Consider the following 21480-nt stretch of genomic DNA (forward strand, 5'->3'; position numbering starts at 1 on the left):
TTGTTTCAAATGCCAGACTACACATCCTGAAAATAGATCTCAACTGTTTCAATTTTTGTTTTAAATACTTTTTTGAGGATCAGATAGCACTGTATTAGCACACTGGCTTTTTGCCTGGAAATTCTGTTCATATCCAGATAAAACTGACAACATGAATAATTCCTCTCCTGTTGGTTGAATGAGTCCTGTATAAAATTAGTTTAATGTAGTCAAAATCCCAGTTCTTAACACGTGGGTTGTACCACAAAACTAGCTGACTAGCTGACATTATGGAATGTGACATTGTGTCAACAAATGCTAAGACTCTGAAAGTCACTGAGATGATACCTCAATCATTTCATACCAATCTAAAGTGTATTGTTGAAAATTTATGGTGATGTGGAACTGGAAGAACTAGTACTTACATTAGCTTACATGCAAGACTGCTCTCAGCAGCAAAGTATAACTGTCTTGATTGCAGATTGGATAGACTACTTTTTGTAATCTGGAGAATGTGGTCTTTCAGCTGTTGTGATTGGCTGATCATCAGATTTGAAAACCTCAGTCGGGGGCTCCTTCACATATTTTAGAGCAAATTTTGAATGAGCCCTCTATTAACAACTATAGTGTGGTGTCCAATAGGTCCTGCTCTGGAATAATTCTCATGATGAATTGATTCACTGTCCTTTGTTCCCAATTTCAACAGAGAACCTGCAGGAGATTGGACTGTAGCCACAGTAACCCTATCCTCCTGTGCTATCATCCAAGTTTTAAAGAAAATTATTTTGCATAAGGAACAAGATGCCACACAATGCCTTATAAAAATACATTGGGAATATCTAAAGTAAATAAATGAGGACAAATGAAACGCTCTGTAGATTTCTTTAATGTAGCAACATTTTGCTACTACATCTAAATGGACACTTGCTAAGCTGTAGTTCGCAACTCGTGCATTGAGTACACTGGTAATGATTAGAAATTTTTCATTAATAGGTTAGAGATACAGCAATGAAAAACATAGCTGTTTCAACATAACTGTGTCACATTACAATGGATCTTTTTGGACATCTCTATGGCAGCAATCCAGAGAAAACAGAGTTTGAACAAAGCGGCTATTTTGTAACCTCTATCGTAAAATGAGCTTGTACAGGGCCTATTTTAAGCTTGTGTTATAATATTTAGAGGAAACTAGCACGTCAATGAAACTTTAACCTCTAGTTCATGGAAGGACCATGTAAATTGGCATGCAGAGAAGGAAAAAGCCAAATTTAGGGTACTAAACTGTATCTTGTTATTTCTTGGTGGTGAGGGATTATGTGGAACAGGAGTGGAAAATTGATGTCGATCTGCTTCCCAGGAAACAAAATAAAGTGATGGAAATTTGAATGGCACTGAAATTACATCATTCTGCTCACGTCAAGTTGCACAGAAATGTCCTCCCTCAGCTTTCCAACAGCATGTTCTACCAGTATGTGGCAAGCTACATGAGGTAATTCAGAATCTCCCTCCTAAAACACAGCCAGCAGCATTGTGTTTCTGGAATAAATGGCAATCAGGATAAATTGAGTACAGTACGAGAATTCATTATAGAATCATAGAGATACACAGCACAGAAACAGACCCTTCGGTCCAACTCGTCCATGCCGACCAGATATCCTAAATTAATCTGGGCCCATATCCCTCTAAACCCTTCCTATTCATATACCCATCCAGATGCCTTTTATATGTTGTAATTGTACCAGTCTCCACCACTTATGCTGGCAGCTTATTTCATATATGCACTACCTTCAGCATGAAAAAATTGCCTCTAAGGTCCCTTTTGTATCTTTCCCCTCTCATCTTGGACCTATGCCCTCTAGTTTTGGACTCCCCCACCCCGAGGAAAATACCTTCCCTATTTACCCTATTCATGCGCTGCATGATTTTCTAAACCTCTATAAGGTCACCCCTCAGCCTCTTCCCCATAGCTCAAACCCTCCAACTCTGGCAACATCCTTGTAAATCTTTTCTGACCGCTTTCAAGTTTCACAACATCCTTCCTATAGGAGGGAGGCCAGAATTGCATGCAATACTTCAAAAGTGGTTGAATCAATGTCCTGTACAGCTACAACATGTCCTCCCAATGACGAAACTTGGACTCTCCAACCCTGTTGTCTTTCTAAGCTATTCCAAGCAGCACAGACGGAGTGAGATAATAGCCCAAGACCGTATACAGTTTAGGGAATTTGGAGGTAGTGTAGGAATTCAGTGCAGAGGGGAAGACGTGCTTTTTGTTTGCTTTTTTTGGCTCGTAGTTTGTGAGGTCTATTTACAAGGCGAATTGAAAGTTCAGGTTTGGGGGCCTAGTACAAATAGAATGACATTACAGGAAAACCGTAAGTTGATTGGTTGGTAATAACTATTAATTTGAATATCTGCTATCGGTTACTTTTAGAAGAAAGCAACTCATGGAATGTCTACGAGATGTTTTTCTGGAGCAGCTTATGGTAGAGCCCACTTGGGAATAGGCACTTCTGGATTTGGTGATGTGTAATGAGGCAGACTTGATTAGGGAATTTCAGGTAAAGAAACCCCTTGGGGCCAGTGATGATAATATGATAGAATTCACCCTACAGTGTGAGAGAGAGAAGCTGGAATCATGTAATGGTATTACAATTCAATAAAAATAACTATAAAGAGGTGAAGGAGGAGCTGGCCACAGTTGATTAGAAGGGAAGCCTCGCAGGGAAGATGGTGGAGCAGCAATGGCAGGAGTTTTTCCTCTCGCCTTAAACCTGTGACCTCTGGTTTTGGACTCACCTTCCCTGGGGAGGGGACCTTGTCTATTTGCCCTGTCTGTGACCCTCATGATCTAATGAACCTCTCCAAAGTTCTTGAGTAAGGTTCTTGGACCTCTGTGGGCTCTGTTGCTCCAGGGATGATGACCGCAGCCTATTCAGCCTCTCCTGTGGCTCAGATCCTCCAACTCTGGTGACATCCTCGTAAATCTTTTCTGATCCAAAGTCTCCCCACTCATCTTCACCACATTGTATGCTTTCTCTTTTGCTTTTATGCTGTCCCTGACTTACCTTGTCAGCCATGGCTGCTTCAGGATCCTTTTTGGTATGTTTCTTCTTCCTTGAAATGAATATCTACTGTGCCTCCCAAATAACCCCCTGAAAAAGTCTACAGGTTTTCTACTACTCTCCAGAAGAAGTATTTGTGAGTAGGGGATAGCATTTTTGATGATAGAAATAGCAAGCCTGAAGAGAAATAATGGGCAGAATTTAATGCTCCCTCACCCAGCAGTAGATTTGGAGAAGGATGGGCAGTTAAGCAGAGGTGCAGGAGCCACCTATTTGTTTCCAGCTGATTAAGTCCAGGTTGGGAAGGGTTGTGGACAGCATTCCTGCCCAGAAGATAATTGATGTCCTGAAGTGGACACTTAATGCCCCTGAAGGATCTCATCATGTCGCCACATAAAACTCTTCCAGGGAACGGTCCCTCATTCAAATGCACAACTAAGTATTTGGTTGGGTAACCATTTAAACATGGGGAGCCTGCTGACAGTCACACACCTCATTTTTTCTGACCTCCCTCTGCCCCAGCGGAAAAAGGCTAGCAGGCATCTCCCACAAAACCCCCATTTGCCATTACCTGTGGCCTGGGTTACTTGACGATCGTAGGCCTTTAGCAGGTATAGTATTTGGCAGCTGCCACAACTCTGGTGATGCTGATGAGCAGTTGGGAACTACTGACATCTGAATAATCAGCATCTCTTAGTGGTGAGATTTCTGCCCCTGAAGTCTAAAATCCCAGGGGAGGCCCATCACTGGCCAGCTGGGTGCCTAGTGGACACTTAAATCTAGTGGGCCTTCATCAACGGAGTCAACATGGGGCTGACACTATTTCTCTAGCCAGTGAGCGGGACCCCCATCGCAAGGTTCAATTCTACCCAATGTCTAGATTGATCAGTATCAATAATGACTTGAGAATTTACAATTGTGTTGGATTGTGTTTGGAATTTAAAGTATAGTGTCATTGAAACTTGCAATAGTTATGCAGAAAGATATCATTGTAATTAGCTTGGAAGTAAGAACTTTTAACCAAAATGTTCAAATATCGTCTTAAATTGTAGGATTGAGGCCAAAGAAGCGCCATCTAAAACTTGAGATGACGCTGGAATTTTGATTCTTTCTTGGTGTTCATTACTGTTTAAAAGTTTACCTGAATTTTTAAAAATTATTTACAGTGATAAGCCACTTGCTGTTGCATTTCAGCTTCGGCAGAACTTCATTGAATGTCAAACCTACGCGCGTAGGTCCACACGATAACAAATGAACAAAGTGATCAACACGATAACAAATTACGCTGTTATACTAACGAGCTTTGCATTTAACCATGAACTAGGCATTACTGTTGGGAATATTGGAATGTGTTTGGAAAAATAATCGTTTAATTTAGCTTTTCAAGTTGTTATCATTCACAGCAGTAACTCTATAATGCCTGTAACACAATAACAGATGCAAAAATAGTTCACAAAAGTATTATAAAACAAAGTAAGATGCTGAGCCACGTAAGATGCTACTATATAGTCATAGAATCATGCAGTGTGGAAACAGACCCTTTGGTCCAACTAGTCCGCGCCGACCAGATATCACAATCTGACCTAGTCCCATTTATCAGCATTTGGCCGATATCCCTCTAAACCCTCCTGATTCATATACCCATCCAGATGCCCTTTAAATGTAATTGTAACCAGCCTCCACCACTTCCTCTGGCAGTTTATTCCATACACTCACCACCCTCCTGTGTGAAAAAGCTTAATTCTTTCCCCTCTCACCTTAAACCTATGCACTCTAGTTCAGCACTCCCCCACCCTAGGAAAAAGACCTTTGCTATTCACCATATCCATGCCCCTCATGATTTTGTAAACCTCTGTAAGGTCAACCCTCAGCCTCTAACACTCTGGGAAGAAAAAGCCTCCGCCCATTCAGCCTCTCCCTATAACTTAAAGCTTTGCAATCCCAGCAACATCCTTGTAAATCTTTTCTGAACCCCTCAAGTTTTACAACATCCTTTCTATAGAAGGGTGACCAGAATTGTGTGCAGTATTCTGAAAGTAGCCTAACCAATGTCCTATACAGCTGCAACATGACTTTCCATTCCTGTACTCAATGCACTGAACAATAAAGGCAAGCATATCAAACACCATCTTCACTATCTTGTCTATCTGCAACTCCGTTTTCAAGGAACGATGGACGTGCACTCCAAGGTCTCTTTGCTCAGCAACCGTCCCTAGGACCTTACCGTTAAGTGTATAAGTGCTGCCCTTATATGCACTTCCAAAATGCAGCATCTCACGTTTATCTAAATCAAACTCCATCTGCCACTCCTTGACCCTTTGGCCCATCTAATCAAGATCCTGGTGTACTCTGAGGTAACCTTCTTCACTGTCCTATACACCTACAATTTTAGTGTCATCTGCAAACTTTTTAACCATACCTCCCATGTTCACATCCAAGTCATTTATATAAATGACTAAAAGCTATGGACCCAGCACAGAGTCTTGTGGCACACTGCTGGTCACAGGACTCCAGTCTGAAAAGCAACCCACAACACCACCAACCTTTGTCTTCTATCTTCGAGTCAGTTCTATATCCAAATGGCTAGTTCTCCCTGTATTCTATGTGATCTAACCTTACGAACCAGTGTACCATGCGGAACCTTGTCAAACGCCTTACTGAAGTCCATCTAGATCACAGTCATTGCTCTACCCTCATAAAGCCCTTCGTTACTTCTTCAAAAAAACACAATCAAGTTAGTGAGAGACTATTTCCCATGCACAAAGCCATGTTGACTATCCCTAAACAGTCCTTACCTTTCCAAATGTAAATTCTGTCCTTCAGGATTCCCTCCAACAACTTGCCCACCTCCATGTGATATATAGTGGCACCACGTTAGCCAACCTCCAGTCTTCTGGCACCTAGCCTGTGACTAGCCATGATACAGATATCTTGGCACGGGGCCCTAGCTTCCCACCAATCAGGTCCTGGGGACTTATCCACCGTTACACATTTTAAGATGTCCAGCACCGCCTCCTCTGTGATATGGACATTTTTCAAGACATTGCTATTTGTTTCCCCTCGTTGTGTATCTTCCATATCCTTCTCCACAGTAAACACTGATGCAAAATACTTGTTTTAACATCATCCCCCATCTGCTGCAGTTCCACACATAGGTGGCCTTGCTAACCTTTAAGGAGCCCTATTCTCTCCCTTGTTACTCTTTTGTCTTTAGGGTTAAGGAGAATCCAAATAGATTCTACAAAGACATTATTTACCAAAGCTATCTCATGTCCCTTTTTTGCCCTCCTGATTTCCCTCTTCAGTATACTTCTACTGCCCTTATACTCTTCTAAGAATTCACTCGAGCTCTGCTGTCTATATCTGACAAATGTTTCCTTCTTATTTTTGAACAAAACCTCAATTTCTCTCATCATCCAGCTTTCCCTACACCTACCAGCCTTGTCCTTCACCCTAACAGGAGCATACTGTCTCTGGATTCTTGTTATCTCATTTTTGAAGGCTTCCCATTTTCTAGCCAAGCCTTTACCTGCGCACATCCACCCCCGATCAACTTTTGAAAGTTCTTGCCTAATACGGTCAAAATTGGCCTTCCTTCAATTCAGAACTTTAACTTTTCGATCCGGTCTATCCTTTTCCATCGCTTTCTTAAAACTAATAGAATTATGATCACTGGTCCCAAAGTGCTCCCCCACTGACACCTCAGTCACCTGCTCTGCCTTATTTCCCGAGAGAAGGTCAAACTTTGCAACATCACTTGTTGTTACATCCACATACTGAATCAGAAAATTTTCTTGGACATAACAAATTCCTCTCTATCCAAGCCCTTAACAGTATGGCAGTCCCAGTCTATGTTTGGAAAGTTAAAATCCCCTACCATTAACACCCTATTATTCTTGCAGATAAATGAGACGTCCTTACAAATTTATTTCTTTAATTTCCCACTGACTATTGGGGAGCCTATAATACAATCCCAACAAGGTGATCATTTCTTTCTTATTTTTCACTTCCATCCATATAACTTCACTGGACAATCTCCAAGGAATGGCCTTCCTCCTTAGAGCCGTAATATTATCCCTGTCTAAAAATACTACTTCCCTCCCTTTCTGTCCTTCCTATAACATTATGCTGCCAGTCCTGACTATCCCTAAGCCACATTTCTGTAATAGCTATGATATCCCAGTCCCATGTTCCCAACCATACTAGGCCAGGTGACCAAAGTTTGATAAAACAGGCAGGTTTAAGGAGTCCCTTTCAAGAGGAACACAAAGTAGAGAAACTGTGAGATGTCGAGAGCTTAGACTAGGTAACAGAGGTGCAGAAGCCAATGGTATTTCATTAAAATATGTTGTTTATCAACCTAGAATTAGATGAGCAAAGTTTTCCAGGGCTTGAGGAGATTATGGAAGTAGGGAAAGGTGAGGCCATAGATGGAGTTGAAAACCGAGATGAGACTTTTAAAATCACAACATTGCTTCATCATGAGCTAGTATAGGTCAGTGAGCACGAGTGATAATTAGACGAGGCTTGGTGTGAGTTAAGTTTCAGGAGCAGGATTTTGGATGATCTCACCTTTACGGAGAGTGGAATGTGGGAGACCAACAAGGAGTCTCTTTTTGTGGAAAAATTACTGAAATAGTCCAGTCTAGAGTTAAGAGGCATGAGTGAGGATGTTAGCAGCAGATGACCTGAGACAGGTGAAGTCCGGCATTGTTGCTGATGGTGTGAATGTGAGAGCAGAAGCTCATCTGGAGGTCAAATATAACACTAATTTTGGAAACAGACTGGCTTAATCTCAGACTATTTACTTGAGATAGGGTTGGAGTCAGTGGCTAGGGAATGGAGTTGGGAGCAGGTTTTGGTCTTCTAGATATTCAATTGAAGGAAATTTCACCAGAATGTTGCCTGGGATGAAAAGTCTCACTTATGAAGAGAGACTGGATTAGTGGGATTTGTTTTCCTTAGAGCAGAGGAGGCTGAGGGGGGAACCTGATTGATGTTTACAAAATATGAGAGGTATACACAGCATAGATAGTGAGAATCTGTCTCCCATGGCAGACGTGTCTAAGACCAGAGGGCGTACATTTAATTTGAGGAGCAAGTGGTTTAGAGGAGATCTGAGAAAAAAAATTCACCCAGAGGGTGGTAGACATATGGAGTGTGTGCTGCCTGAGAGGGTGGTGAAGATAGGTACTTTTTACAACGTGCAAGAAGCGTCTGGATGAGTACTTAAAATGCAGGGGTATAATAACCTGTGGACCAAGTGTAGTTAAAAGGAATTAGTGTAGTTTGGTGTTTGTAGATTGGCATAGACATGGTGGGCCAAAGGGCCAAATTCAATGCAGTATGACTGTATGAAATTTCTGCTCATCCCATGCAGCTATCAAATGAGCAGTCTGACAGCTGATCATTTGTTCTTCATTCTAGGACAGACTATTCGTTCAAAAAGAATGATCGAAGCAGTCAATCCAAAAGAAATTGAATATGAAGTTGGAAACATCCCTTCTGAATGGGAGGGTAAGAATATGATTATTTAATATTTAATCTTAGAACACTTAATCTCAGTTTGTGTTTGAGTTGGTTGCTAATTTTGGACTGTGAACAGAGCAAAAAAAAATCAAGTGTTCTCCTTGAAATTTTGTCTAGGATTTCTTTTTGATTTTTGGTTTTCAGAGTCTGATGGCTTACTCCTGCTCCTGGTGCTTATGTTTTGGTTTTCATGAGCTCCTTTTTTGTGCTCATTATCTCATTTTCCTGGTGTAATAATTGCATAATAACAATATTGTCTATTGCCTTTTGGGGTATTTGGACTCTCACAGAGGTAGATTTAGAATTCATCAATATCCTCAATAATTAGCAACCTCCCCCACACAATGTACTTGAGGACATAAAGCATTAATTTCTTCTTTAAAAATCATTATTTAAATTGGTAAAAGTGTTACGACCATTTCAGGTTGACGTTCCCTAATTTGTTACAGTTCTTAATGGCATACCCCAAATTGCAAAGCTCCCAGGCGAAGAGCAATAAGCTGGCTCCCCTTCTTTATTAACCCTCATTCAAAATGACCCTTTGTTTGTCACAACATGGTCAGTTTAAAAAAAAACCCTTTCTTTAAGAACATCTTGCATCCAGACCAAAAGAATCTTTCGTTTAAAAGATGATTTAACCCAGCTTTCTTGAGTTAACTCTTGAGTGAGTTTTATTAATGCTCCCAGCAGTCAGAGCAACAGAGTCCTTTATCTGCAGCACACATGCGCACGCACACAAACACACGTGCACATGCGTATATTCACAAAACGGTTGAAGTTCCCTTTTGAACCCTGTTTCTATATAAGTAGAAAAATGCAAACATGTCTCTCACCAAGGTACATCTTTTTTTAACATCTTGTTCACATCTGAGGTACGCTATGGGATTACAGATTAATTTGTGGTTGCATTTCTGTCTTTCCTACTTAGCTTGCTCAATGCTCCTTCAGTCACAGGCTGCGTCTCGCCTGTGTTTACTGCTTATAGGCTTACTGTGAGCCTATCAGCAGCAGCAGCACCACCAGTTGTGATTGGAGGAGCGGCTCCTCAGATGACCATTCTACTCATCAAAGAATGCCTACAGCATGGAAGCAGGCTATTTGGCCCATTGAGTCCACGCCAACCCTGTGAAGAGCATCCGACCCAGACCAATCTCCCCTACCTCTAACCCTGCATTTCCCGTGGCTAATTCACATAGCCTGCACATCCCTGGGCACTGTGGGCAATTTAGCATGGCCAGTCCACCTAACCTGCATGTCTTTGGACTGTAGGAAGAAACTGGAGCATGTGCAAACTCCACACAGATAGTCGCCTGACGGTGGAATTTAACCTGCGTCTCTGGCGCTGTGAAGCAGCAGTGCTAACCACTGAGCCACTGTGCTGCCATTATATAGGAATGACTTTTCTCTGGTTGTCCCTCTGATTGCATTTTCCCAGGCATTTAGAGGATTTGGGGGGCAAATTTGCCGACTGCTCCCAATTTTCATTTGAGTGCTGGTCATAGGGTTCGCTTGTGCAGTGCATGCGTTTTCAGTTCTTTTCCAACTTCTGCTAACTACAAACAATTTATTTGCTCAGTGTTGGCTGCACACTGTTGTATAACATGAAGAGCCTTGTCGTTGGAAATATATTTTACAACTAAAAGCGAAAGGTAGTTCATTAATATTTATTCAGTGTCATTCCCTGCTTTAAACATAGATTCATCGGTCAACAAACAGTCCCTCCAATCATTATAAGTGAGATAGTTGGTCTCAGTCAGCAGAAATTGTAATGAAATAAGCATATATAAAGATTAACACTTGCAAAATGACAACAGAAGTTTTTTATAAAAGGAATAGATCCCCCATGCACTGATCTAATTACTCATGTCTGTGACCTTAAATTTTTAGGACTGTGCTATACTGTATACACTAAATTTCTTCCACCCATATACTACTCTGCTTTCTCCACATAATGTTGTGCTTTCCTGAAGGAATAATGCATAATACTACAATGGTCACTTATTTGAATTCTTAAAGGGCAAGACATTAATGAAAATGATTGTCAAACAATTTTTCAAGAAAATGAAAGCTGGGCATGTTGTGCACAGAATATGCTAATAAATTTTTACGTATATAATTCATATTTTATAGCTATGTCCCCAAAAAAATCAGTTTTCAAAATTAACAGTAAAATGTTACTTGCCTTTCGGAATGGAGCCATTGAAAGCTTATATCTCAGCAACACCTAACTGCTTCCTGTGTGCACCAAATTTGACAGCACAGCTGCAAGCACATTCCAGGCATGATGCAGTCATGCTATATGACAGGCTACTTATCAAAGCTCCTGTTTTGAAAATACAGAGAGTATTTGAGGAATTCCAAAATGAAAACTTCCATTAGTTAGGTAACTGGACAGACTAACATGTGGACATCACTGGTTGAAATTTGATGGCCAAGATAATTCATTCTGTGATAGCATGTCTGCTGGAAAATAAGTTCAACAATTTGTCACAAGACTACATCAATCTTGAGAGTTCTTAGCATCTATCATAGGTTTTGCAAGTTAGTTTCTGTAACAGAAACATGAACACTAATAACATTTGGTGATTATTAAATATGGGAGTGACATTAAATTGCACAGACAAAAGAGATTAATGTACATTTGACAGTTTTGCCTGCCTTATCTATTTAACTTGTTCTTTTTAACTTCTGTACCAGCCTCCGATACTGATATCCTGGTGGGGAGATTGGCTAGAGCTATTCAGGACAGTTTAAACTAGGCTAGCAGGGGGATGGAACCCTAAGCAGTAGTAAAACGAAAGAAGGTGAAGGCTGGTACAGAAGTTAAAGAGAGCAAGTTAAGTAGACAAACGGCAAGAGCACAACAGGAAATGAGGGAAGACCGATGAACTAAATTGCATTATTTCAATGCAAGAGGCCTAATAGGGTAAGGCAGATGAACTCAGGGGAACATGGGACTCTGATATCATAAAATATATCATTACAGAAACATGGCTGAGGGAGGGACAGAACTGGCAGCTCAATGTTCCGGGGTATAGATGCAATAGGAAGGATAGAGGAAAGGCAAGAGAGGAGGGGGTGTGGTGCTTTTGATTAGGTAAAACGTCATGGCAGGTCTTAGAGAGGATGTTCCTTGGGGATCGTCCAATGAAGCTATATGGATGGAACTGGGAAATACAAAGGGGATGATCACTTTGTACTATAGAACCCTTCCGCCGCCGCCACCTCCCCCCGCCCACCAATAGTCAGTGGGAAATTGAGGAGCAAATATGGAAGGAGATCGCAGGTACCTGTAAGAATAATAGGGTTGTAATAATGGAGGATTTTAACTTTCCAAACAGTGACTAGGACTGCCGTGGAGTTAAAGGCTTGGATGGGGAGCAATTTGTTAAGTATGTATGTAGAGGGCCCGACTAGACAAGGGCAAATCTTGATCTCTTTTTGGGAAATAAGGTAGGGCAAGTGACTGTGGTAGTAGTAGGAGAGCACTTTGGGACCAATGACCATAATTCTATTAGTTTTAAAATAGTTATGGAAAAGGATAGACCTAGTCCACAAGTTAAAGGTCTAAATTAGGCCAAGGCCAATTTTATCAGTATTAGACAGAAATTTTCAAATGTTCTATGTTCTATTCTATTCTATTCTATGTTTTAAGTTGTTTGGGGGAGGCTGTTCGCAGGTAAAGGCGCATTTGGCAAGTGGGAGGCTTTCAAAAGTGAGATGAGAGTTCAGGGACAGCATTGTCCTGTTAGTGTGAAGGGCAAGGCTGGCAGGAATAGGGTACACTGGATGACTAGAGATACTGAGGCTCTGGTCAAGAAAAAGGAGACATATGCCCGGTATAGACAGCTGGAATCAAGTGAATCCCTTGAGGAGTATAGGGTGTGTGGGAATACACTTAAGAGGGAAATCAGGAAGGCAAAAAGGGAAGATGAGATAGCTTTGGCAGATAAAGCAAAGGAAAATCCAAAGATATTCTCCAAATATAATAAGAACAAAAGAGTAATTAGGGAGAAAATAGGGCCCTTTAAAGATCAACAAGGCCATCTATGTGTAGAACCACAGAACATGGGTGAGATAATAAATGAGTAACTTGTATCAGTGTTTATTCTGGGAAGGATGTGGCAGCTAGAGAACGTGGAGAATACATAGTGAAAAGGGTTCATATTCCAGAAGAGGAGGTGCTTGAGATTTTAAAATGCATTACATAGATAAATCACTGGGACATGATTAAGTGCACTGGATATTGTGGGAAGCAAGGGAAGAAATTGTGAGCCCCGAGCTGAGAAATTTGTATAATTGATGGCCACAAGTAAGGTACCAGAAGACTGGAGGGTGGTTACTCTTGTGCCATTATTTAAGAAAGGCTGCAAGGAAAAGCCAGGGAACTGCAGAGCAGTGAGCCTGACGTCGGTGATGGGTAAGTTGTTGGAGAGGATTCTGAGAGCAAGAATCTACGTGCATTTGGAAAAGCAACAATGAATACAGAAGGTCAACATGGCTTTGTGTGTGGTTGGTCATGTCTCACAAACTTGATTGAATGTTTTGAAGAGGCGACAAAGAAGACTAATAATGGCAGAGTGGTAGACATTGTCTACATGGACTTCAAGGCCTTCAAAAAGGTTCCGCATAGTAGTCTGTTTAGTAAGGTTAGATCACATGGGATGCAGGGACAGCTTGCTAGCTGGATACAAAATTGGCTTGACAGTTGTGACCAGCAGTGTGCCTCAAGTATCGGTGCTGGGTCCACTGTTTGTCATTTATAAGACCAATTTGGATGAGAATATAGGAGATATGGTTAGTAAGTTTGTGGAGAACACCAACATTGGTGGTATTGTGGACAGTGAAGAAGCTTATCTAAGAGTACAATGGGATCTTGATCAACTGGGCAAGTGGAGAACGAATGGCAAATGGAATTTAATTTGGATAAATTCGAGATGTTGCATTTTGGTAAGGCACACCAGGGCAGAACGTACATGGTAAGTAGTGGTTGTCAAGCAGAGAGACCCAGGGTACATATTTTCTTGAAGGTGACATCATATGTAGGGTGGTGAGAAAGGCATTTGGCATGCTTGTCCTCATTGGTCAGAGCATTGAGTACAAGAGTTGGGGCATCAAGTTACATCTGGACATGACATTGTTAAGGTTGAATCAGAGATAGTAGGAACTGCAGATGCTGGAGAATCCGAGACAACAAGGTGCAGGGCTGGATGAACACAGCAGGCCAAGCAGCATCATAGGAGCAGAGAGGCTGACGTTTTGGGCCTAGACCCTTCATCAGAAAAAGGGGAGGGGAAGGGGGTTTTGAAATAAATAGGGAGAGAGTGGGACATTGTTAAGGTCACTTTTACTGCATACCATGCTGCTATAGGAAGAATGTCATTAAACTGGAAAGGGTACAAAAAGGGTTGCTGAGGATGTTACAGAGACTGGACAATTTGAGTTATAAGAAGAGGCTGGATAGTTTGGGACTTTGTTCCCTGCAGCATCACAGGCTGAAGGGTGACCTTAAAGTCATAGAGCACAGAGACAGACTGTTCGGTCCAACCAGTCTATGCCGAACATAATCCCAAACTAAACTAGTCCCACCTGCCTGGTCCAGGCCCATATCCTCCCAAACCTTTCCTGTTCATATATCCAAATTTATTTTAAATGTTGTAATTGTACCCGCATCCGCCACTTCATCAGGAAGTTCATTCCACACGGAAACCACTCTCTGCGTAAAACGTTTGCCTCTCTGCTCACCTTAAAAGTGTGTCCCCAGTCTTGAAATTCCCCATGCTAGGGAACGGACGACTATCATCAACTCTATCTATGCCTATCATTATGTTATAAATTTCTATCAACCTCTCAACGTTCTGCGCTCCAGTGAACAAAGGCCCAGACTATCCAGCCTTTGCTTATAACTCAAACCTTCCATACTGACAAGATCCTGGTAAACCTTTTCTGAACCCTCTCCAGCTTGGTAATATCCTTCTTATGACTGGGCAACCAGAACTGGACACAGTATTCCAGAAGAGGCTTCACCAATGCCCTGTACAACCTCAGCAAAACGTCCTAACGCCTATAGTCAAAGGACAGAGCAGTGAAGGCAAGCAAGTCAAATGCCTTTTTAACCACTGTCTATATGTGATGCAAACCTTAAAGAATGACGTACCTGCACCCCTAGGTCCCTCTGTTCTACAACACTGCCCAAGGCCCTACGATTAATTGTATAAGCCCTACCCTTGTTTCTTGAGCCAAAATGCAATAACTTGCATTTATCCAGATTGAACTCCAACTGCCATTTTTCAGCTCATTGACCGATTTGATCAAGATCCCTTTGTAATCTTGGAAAACCTTCTTCTCTGTCTACAATGCCACCCATTTTGAAGTCATCCGCAAACTTACTAACCATGCCTTCTATATTCTCCTCTAAATCATTTTCTAAATGACAAACAAAAGAGGACCCAGAACCAATTCCTGTGGAGTACTGCCGGTCACAGGCCTCCAGTCCAAAAAACAATCCTCCGCTATTACTCTGTCTCCTGTCGTTACGCCAGTTATTCTAACCATTTTGCAAGCTCACCCTGAATGCCATATGACCTAATTTTACTAATTCGTCGACTATGCGGAACCTTGTCAAAGGCTTTACTAAAATTTAAATAAACAACATCTACTGCTCTGCCATCAACCACCTTTTTGGTAACTTCCTCAAAAAACTCAATCAAGTTTGTGAGACATGATTTTCCTCACACAAAACCATGCTGACTATCCCTAATCAATTTTTGCCTCTCTAAATGTCCATAAATCCCATCTTTTATAATCACCTCCAACAATTTTCCCACAACCGAAGTCAGACTCGCAGGTCTATAATTCCCCAGTTTCTCCTCACAACCTTTCCTAAACAAAGGTACAATCAGGCACCTCACCCGTAATTATAGATGATGCAAATATTTCTGCAAAGGGGCTCGTAATTTCCTCCCTTACTTCCCACAACAGCCTGGGATACATTAGATCAGTTCCTGGACATTTTATCCACCTTTACATTCTCTAAGATCTCCTGAACTTCCTCTTCTGTAATGTGAGCTGTTTTGAAAACATCAGTTTATTTTGCTGTGTTCTCTAGACCCATTTCTTTCTCCACAGTAGAAACTGATGCAAAATATTCATTTAGTATCTCTCCCACCTCCTTGGGGTCAACAAAAAGACAACCTCCTTGAGCTTTAAGAGGCCTAATCCTCTCTCTAGTTACCTTCTTGCTCTTAATGTATTTGTAGAATCTCTTTAGATTATCTTTAACCTTGTCTGCCAATGCTATCTCATATCCCTTTGTTGCCTTCCTGATTTCTCTCTTAAGAATGCCCCTACACAGTTTATATTGATTTGAAATTCAATTGAACCAAGTTGTCTATATCTTTAAAAAAATTCTCTTTTATTCTTGACTATAACCTCAATATCTTTATTCATTCATTGTTCCTTAATCTTAGCAGCATTATCCTTCACTCTAACAGGAACAAAATGCCTCTGAAGTCTCGTCACACTCTTGAACGCTTCCTACTTGTCAGACATCATTCTACCTGCAAACAGTCTACTCTAATCAACTTTTGAAAGTTCTTGTCTCATACCATTAAAATTTGCCTTACTGCCATTAAAAACTTTAACTTTTCGGAAGGCTTATCCTTTTCCGTGACCATTTTGAAACCAACTGAATTATGATCGCTAAACTCAAAGTGCTCCCCCACTTTTACTTCAGTCACCTGCCCTTCCTTATTGCCCAAAAGGTCTTGTTTTGTTCCTTTTCAAGTAGGAGCATCCACATATTGATAAATTAAAATTTTCTTGAGCACAATTGACAAATTCTTCACCGTCCAAAACTTTAACACTATGGTAGCCCCAGTCAATATTTGGAAAATTCAAATCCCCCATTATTACGTCCTTATTATGCTTACATATATCTGAGAGTTCCCTACATATTTGTTTCACAATTTATGTCTTACTATTGATGGGCCTACAGTGCAATCCCATCAAAGTGATCTTTCCTTTCTTATTTGTAATTTTCTACCCATATATTTTCACAGCGATTTTTTTTTTCCAGCAGTAATGTATTCCTTGATCAAAAATGCCAACCCCACCTCTTTCTTGCCTCCTTTTCTATCCTCCCTATAGCATCTAAAACTGTGACCTTAGAGAGGTTTATAAAATCATGAGGAGCATAGATAAGGTGAAGAGCTAAGGCCTTTCCCCTAGGGTAGGGGAGTCCAAAACTAGAGGACATAGGTTTAAGGAGAAGGGAAAGATCTAAAAGTGATCTGGGGAGCAACTTTGTCACCCAGCTGGTGATGCATATATAGAACCTGCTGCTCGAGGCAAGCTCAATTGCAACATTTAAAAGCGAATTGGACAGGTAAATGGGTAAGAAAGATTTAGAGGCATATGGGCCAAATGCAGGCAAATGGGACTAGTTCAGTTTAGGAAACCTGGTTGGCATGGACAAGTTGGGCTGAAGGGTCTGTTTCCATTTTGTAAGACTCTGACTCTAAAAGTACAAGAACCAGTGCAAGCTGGACAAGCCTAAATGGAGCTGGGACTGAATTCCTTGTGAAGAGTTTTGCTAATACTGTTGGGGATATTTTAAATTAATTGTCCAAGGGTGTAAGAAACAGGAAAGAATGTTAAAGAGAAGTACTAGGCTGCACAAAATAACAGAGACTTGACTGAAGTAGGACTGGGTTTAAAAAATTCTGGTTGTAAAGTGTTCAGGATTTGGTTGAACTGAAGGGTCTGTTTCTATACTGTATATCCCTCTGGCTCTATGACTCTACTTTTGCCGGTCAGGCCAACAGCACTAGTCAGGCCTTGCAGAATCATGTAGTTGCTTCCTGGTCAACATGGAAGGTATCCTTGGCTCTTTTGATAGTCCCTAGACCTTCCTGAAAAACTTCCAGGTATTTCATGAGGACTTGACTCAGGCAGCCATTTTCTAATTTAAAAAATGTTGAGCCATCTGAAATTAAAAAAAAAAAACTGTTTTAAAAACCAAGGTTTGTTGAAGGACTGTGGCATTTTTGAAAAGCAAATAACCTGGCACTCATTGCAGGTATTGTTCATACCCCTGATTGTTCAGGCAATAATGGAAGCCTAGTTTAAAGATGAACTGAAGCCAAGAGATGTGTTTTGGCTGGCACTAAGTAGGTGATTGGTCTATGGATGAGTGACCAGTTACTGATGACAAATGCTTTCTGCCTGTTGACAACAATGTGATTTATTCCCAGGTAGGAGTTGACTCTTTTTCGGTAGATATTAAGCCTAAAAATAGCCACTTTATTTCCCCATTCCCATTGCTATGATCTGTAACTTGTAATTGATAAGTCAAAGATTATTAGAAGTGTGAACTAATCACTCTGTCCTCCTGGAAACAAGTGAAAATATGTTGAAAATGAAGATTGGGAAGAAGTATTCTGATCAGCACAAGTATTATCTCAGCAAACTCTGTGACCAGGAATTAATAAACTACCTCACTAGTCTTTCCATCTGCCCATAGCACCGATGTTTCTTTTCCTGTCTGTGTAGAGAGGTAGGTTATAAGGGGTTAGAATTTTAACTCGTATAATTATATGTCAACAGTTCAAAATTGTTTACATGTAGCCAGTCTATTTCTTTGTGGAAAAAGAAGTATGTATTTTTATGAGTGGAAGTCTCGCTGTGCATTTTGTCAATCTGGTTCTGAAAGACTGGTAAATATAGCATTTTGCATACTTAGTAAAATCTTTAAATTTTATGACGACTCTTGGAATAGTTGGGGTTGTTTCCCAAAGCGCATCCCATTGTAGTGGAGAAGCCAAAAGAAAACCAGGGAACTGAGGAGTTAAAAGGAAAATACCCTGGAATTTTTCCGGTCTGTGTTGTGACAAGATCCAACAGCCATAAGTGAAAACAAGAAGGGAAAGCAAAAGAGAAAGACGAAGGAGTTGAGGTCCAGTTAGCTGACACTCTGTTTGATGAGATGGTAAAAGAAAACCTAAGCAGGTAGAGGATCAGGCAGAGGTGTTTAGTGCTGAAAAATTAATGGAATTACAACAAAAAGAAGAGACAATGATAAAGCTTACATCATAAAGCTTACAGAATGTATCAGAGTGCTATTATCTTAAGGATAAAATCTTAAGGCGGAAATGGCAGGTTAATGTAGATGAGAAATGTACGGAAGTTCACCAGATTATGTTGCCGGTAGAATACAGACAGGAAGTATTGTGTAGGTCATCGAGGAGTAAAGAAGACTTGGGCTAAGATACAGAAGCATTTCTATTGGCCTGGATTACACAAGGATGTGGTTGAATTTTGCCGTACCTGTCATAAATGTCAGATGGCCCGAAAACCACAGGCAGTTAAAAAAAAAAGGTGCCTTTGATGCCAATTCCTGCATTTGAAGAACATTTTACGCAGGTTCTGATTAATCGCGTAGGTTCCCTCCCTAAAACCAAAAGTAGGAACCAGTATTTGCTAACCATAATGGATGTGTCTACCAGGTTTCTGGAGGCAGTTCCATTACAGAATGTCAAGGCAACCAAGGTTGTGGAAGAGTTGCTTTCTTTCTTTACCCATAATGGATTACCCAGGGAGATTCAGGTAGACTAAGGGTCCAATTTTACTGCCAAACTATTTAAGGAGGTCATGGATAATTTAGGCATCAAACACTTTAAATCAAGTGCATACCAAATTATTGGGATAAAGGTATCCCATTTATATTGTTTGCTATTAAAAGCTGCTCCAAATGAATCAACTTGGATTTACTCCATTTGCATTAGTATTCGGACATGAAGTAAGAGGGCCTTTAAAATTAATTAAGGAAAAGTTGATAGGTCTGAAGTCTGAGATCTCACAATTGGATTATGTATCTGAGATGAGAGAAAGATTAATCTGAGTCGGTGAATTAGCTAGACAACATTTGAAGGTGGCACACCATATCATGAAGCAAGAAGCAGATAAGAAATCTAAAATTTGTATGTTTGCCCATGGGGATAAAGTATCGGTGCTATTACCAGTGGTAGGAGATCACTTCAGAGCAAGGTTTAGTGGTTCCTGTCAGATTGAGAAGAAGTTGAGTCAGGTGAATTATCTGGTAAAGATGTCAGATAGGAAAAATTTATCAGGTATGTCATAAACATGCTGAGACCTTACTATGACAGGGAAAGCAAACTGGAGAAACCGGTATTAGTTACTGCCATTCAGAGTGGGGAATCAAATCCAGATAATTCAGATTTTGATGTTCCTGAGAATAAATTGAATAATGAGGAAGTCCTTAAAGAATGGGATAGGGTAGTGAGCTATCTGACCCAGGAACAGAGAACTGAATTGAAAGACTTACTGCAGCATTATGAAAACATATGTAGAAATAGAATGGGGAGGACCTAAGAGCCTACTACATGAGGTTGACATAGGGAATGCTGTTCCAGTAAACCAATACCCCTACAGGCTTAATCCTTCGAAAGCAGAGCAGGTTCAGAAGGAAGTGGAAGTGATGCTCCAAGAGGACGTCATAGAGCTGAGTTGAAGCAAGTGGAGTCTGCTGATTGCGTTGGTTCCCAAACCTGATGGTACTGAATGATTCTGTGTAGATTATTGGAAGGTGAACATTGTGACAAAATCTGATTCATTCCCAATTCCAAGGCTGGAGGACTGTGGAAAAAGTTGGACAAGCCACAAACATCACAAAGTTGGACTTACTTTGCAGTTACTGGCAAGTACCTTCGTCGGACAGAGTGAAAGAAGTTTCTGCTTTTGTAACCCCAAATGGGCTATATCAATTGAAAGCAATGCCCTTTGAAATGAAAAACATACCATCCACTTTTCAAAGACTTATGAACTGAGTTGTTGCAGGATTGACTAATTGTGCCCTCTCAGATGACTTAGTGATCTTTAGTTGTTTGTGGAAAGATCACATGGAGTATTTGGCAGAGCTTTTTGAGAGACTACAGAAGGCATAAACAAGGCAAAAACAGAATTCATGAAGGCACAAGTGACATTCTTAGGGCACAACATCGGTCTTGGACAGATGACACCGAGAAATATGCAGACAAAGGCCATCAAGGAATTTCCAAGACTATCCTTGAAGAAGGAAGTGCTGTGATTTTTAGAACTGAGCAGATTCTATAGGATATTTGTGCCAAACTTTAGTAGTGTAGTGGCACTGTTAAAAGGTTTGTTTTTAAAAAAAAAACATGAAATTTCAGTGGACACAACAATGCCAGGAGACTCTTGAGAATTTAAAAGCAGTGTTAACCACCGCACCAGTTTTAGCCACGCTAAACTTCTTAACCCTTTAAAGTTGCCATCGACACAAGCGATCTAAGGGTTGGAGCTATGTTGTTACAGAAGGATGGTTGTGGAATTGAAAGGCCAATTGGTTATTTGTCTTAAAAAAAAATGAATATCCACCAGAAAGGTACTCAGTCATTGAAAAAGAGTTATTGAGTTTGGTAATGGACTTACAGCATTTCAAAAAATTTACGTTGAAAACAACACCTCAAAGATGATTGTGTATATTGATCACAATCCTTTGACATTTCTGGAAAGATTTAATGACAAAACCACCAGATTATTTCATTGGAGTCTTACGTTACAAGCTTTTAATCTACAGATTGTACATGTTGCAGGTCATGGAAATATTATTGCGGATATTTTATCACGGGTTTAAAAGAATATTGTTTATGTGAGATAGAAACGGTAGTGTTCAATGTTATATGTAAGTAGAGTTGGTATGAAATGGGTGACTCTAGATTGATGAACTATATGTCTAGTAATATAACGGAGTTAGGGTTTGAAAAAAAGAAGCCACATTTTCATAATGATGGTTCATTTTTTTTCTTAAGTCACGAGGTGTCGCAAAGTTGGGTAGAGTACTTGTGGATTGAGAGGCAGGAAGTTAGAA

General features: G+C 40.6%; 1 protein-coding gene across 4 annotated transcripts in view; it reads left to right on the forward strand.

Moving 5' to 3' along the window:
* Positions 1-21480, forward strand: part of ndufaf2 (NADH:ubiquinone oxidoreductase complex assembly factor 2) — a 141546-nt gene that overhangs the window by 67968 nt on the left and 52098 nt on the right. For 2 of the 4 annotated variants that reach the window (XM_048598766.1, XM_048598784.1), the window contains exon 1: positions 8470-8561. The exons of 1 other annotated variant lie outside the window; for it this stretch is intronic. In XM_048598766.1, coding sequence (XP_048454723.1) covers positions 8529-8561 — 33 coding nt within the window. In that variant the 5' untranslated portion in view covers positions 8470-8528. Of the gene's footprint in view, positions 1-8469; positions 8562-21480 lie in introns of those variants that run through there. One more of the 4 variants, XM_048598764.1, reaches the window with a different exon arrangement.

The sequence above is a fragment of the Rhincodon typus genome, chromosome 1 (assembly GCF_021869965.1).
Source record: "Rhincodon typus isolate 14 chromosome 1, sRhiTyp1.1, whole genome shotgun sequence".
NCBI classification, from domain to species: Eukaryota; Metazoa; Chordata; class Chondrichthyes; order Orectolobiformes; family Rhincodontidae; genus Rhincodon; species Rhincodon typus.